Consider the following 2,325-nt stretch of genomic DNA (forward strand, 5'->3'; position numbering starts at 1 on the left):
GCTAGCTTCTGGTTCTGATATTTCAAAAGCCTTGATCTCACTTCCGAGATTCTATCACTTTAGATCCCAGTTCAGAGATCCTGCAAGACTTTGATTGGCCTTTCCCCGGAGGGATAGTCTGTAATGTTTTATTCACAGTAGGATGCCGAAATAAATGTACTACCGTTAACACTATATGAGTATCTGTATTTGACTATGAAAACCACTGTTACACTCTAGCTAACTGAGCGACTCCCGAGGGCACGTCCGGCGTGTTCCTCGTCTCAAAGGAGAGTCCCCGCTCGTCCGGAACTTCGGCTCCTTCCGATCTTTATCGAAGGATCTAGAAAGCTCTAGACGAAAAGCGGAGCTACGCGTTTCCGGGTCGCCGACCCGTTACAATATAATATCTAGGCGATCCAAGAGGTGTCGCCACTTGTATCGCCTATGTGGCGACTTGCAGTTGCCATCTATACCACGACACAGTCTATGGTCGTTGGTGGCGCTGTCCAAGCGGGACAGAATAAGTTAAGCCTATCACACAATAGGAAAGCACAGGCAATAGGAATAGGGAATAGGAATAGGGAATAGAAATCTATGTAATGCCAAGACACAATGATTCGTTGGCAATAGGCGTGCTGTCCAATCATCTGCTTTTCTGCTTGTGCGCATGTGCTTGACGAACACAACCTATAATAATATACCGGCGAAAAACCGGAGAGGACAATGAGTTTGTTGCGAGCCGTTATAGAGAACAGTAGCAAAATTATTAGTGTTTCAAGAGAGAAAAGGCAAGTGACTGCCTGTGAACTAGAGAGAATATCTGGCGAGGGACTGCCAGTGTTCTAGTAGAACTGTAATATATATTGTATTCTTAAGTTTTGTGTGCTTGGGGCCATTTGTTCATTAAATTATTAAATTGTTTATTTTACGCCCTTTTTTCTATTAAAATCCTATATATCTTACAAAATTTTATTTGTTTAATTATTTAGTTGTTATTATGCATGTTTATTTTTGTTGTATGTATACATAGTAATGTGCATTCACCACATTTCTGCCATAGGAGTTCTTGCAATGGATGAGGATAATTTATTGCAATTTCTTAACTATTTTCAAGTACTTGGGCTAGGATTGTATGCCATATGGAAAAGAAACAAAAGAAAACGTTGGATTAATAGAAGATGGTGGGTGCGACCCATAAACGAAAGACGAGGCCAAAATGGTGATTTCGCAACTCTGTTTGCGGAGTTGAAGGAAGATCCTGATCTCTTCTTCCGATACACACGAATGGATGTCGACACGTTTTACGAGCTTCTAGACATGGTGCGACCGTATCTACAAAAAACAAGTCTAAGAAAACCAATTTGTCCAGAACAGCGGCTTGCGATTACACTCAGGTAAAAGATAGTTACGTTAGGTGCTATTCTGATACGTATATATTATAAAGATAAATAACAATACAATAAAATGCTTCATATAGTTATTTTAATATCAACATATTTATCACAGATATCTGGCGACTGGCGACCAAGTACTTTCAGTAGCTCTCGCGTATAGAATAGGAGAGTCTACTGCTTATAAAATTATAAAAGAGACGTGTGAAGTTATTGCCAATATTTTACTTGGAGTATATATAAAAGTTCCTTCAGAAGACGAATGGAAACATATAAGCAGGAATTTTTAGCAGCATGGAATATGCCAAATTGTATTGGTGCAATAGACGGTAAACATATTACTATACAAGCACCATCAAATTCTAGATCCCTGTATTTTAATTATAAAAAGACATTCAGCATTGTGCTAATGGCTGCTTGTGATAGCAATTACAAATTCACTGTGTTTGATGTGGGTGCATTTGGTAGTGAAAGTGATGGAGGAGTATTGTCTAGATCTGCGTTTGGAAAGGCTCTCAACGAAGGTACTCTTAATATTCCAAAAGGAAAGACACATCTACCTGGTTCTGAAAAGAAAACACCTTTTTATTTTGTTGGCGATGAAGCTTTTCAAATGTCGACAAACATGATGCGACCTTATCCAGGACGGAATCTGAATGAAGAGAAGAAAATTTTCAATTATCGTCTATCACGTGCTAGAAGAACGATTGAAAACACATTCGGTATCCTCGTGTCTAGATGGAGAATATTCCGAAAATCGATATGTGCAAGTCCAGATGTAGCTGAAAAATTAGTTGTAGCCGCAATGTGTTTACATAATTATTTAAAAAGTAAACAAAGTAGAAGGCGATATCTCAAAAATTGCGGACGTGAGAGCGCGAACAATTATTGCGCACATACATACACACACACATACATTTTTAAAATAATTAGAAAAAATGTAAATTAATTT

The 2,325-nt window shown here is 38.4% G+C and overlaps 2 protein-coding genes across 2 annotated transcripts; both read left to right on the top strand.

The window, feature by feature from the left end:
* The first annotated feature begins 1,014 nt into the window (after positions 1–1,014).
* Positions 1,015–1,663, top strand: LOC105565748. The gene is made up of 2 exons (XM_012019191.1): positions 1,015–1,376; positions 1,489–1,663. The coding sequence occupies exons 1-2, from the start codon at positions 1,015–1,017 to the stop codon at positions 1,661–1,663; spliced, it is 537 nt and encodes a 178-aa protein (XP_011874581.1).
* Positions 1,664–1,782: 119 nt separating this feature from the next.
* Positions 1,783–2,180, top strand: LOC105565753 (the record flags this gene model as incomplete). The annotated part of the gene is made up of 1 exon (XM_012019201.1): positions 1,783–2,180. A coding segment is annotated over exon 1 (398 nt), but the record flags the coding sequence as incomplete, so codon positions are not given.
* Positions 2,181–2,325: the final 145 nt, after the last annotated feature.

Source organism: Vollenhovia emeryi, unplaced genomic scaffold (assembly GCF_000949405.1).
Source record: "Vollenhovia emeryi isolate VEMERY1.0 unplaced genomic scaffold, V.emery_V1.0 DF943430.1, whole genome shotgun sequence".
NCBI classification, from domain to species: Eukaryota; Metazoa; Arthropoda; class Insecta; order Hymenoptera; family Formicidae; genus Vollenhovia; species Vollenhovia emeryi.

What these genes read in the sequence shown, in the direction of transcription:
- LOC105565748 (XM_012019191.1), top strand. Translation starts at nt 1,015, where the DNA reads ATGTGCATTCACCACATTTCTGCCATAGGAGTTCTTGCAATGGATGAG. An exon ending in CGGCTTGCGATTACACTCAG is followed by an intron (nt 1,377 to 1,488) that starts GTAAAAGATAGT and finishes TATTTATCACAG; the next exon opens with ATATCTGGCGACTGGCGACC.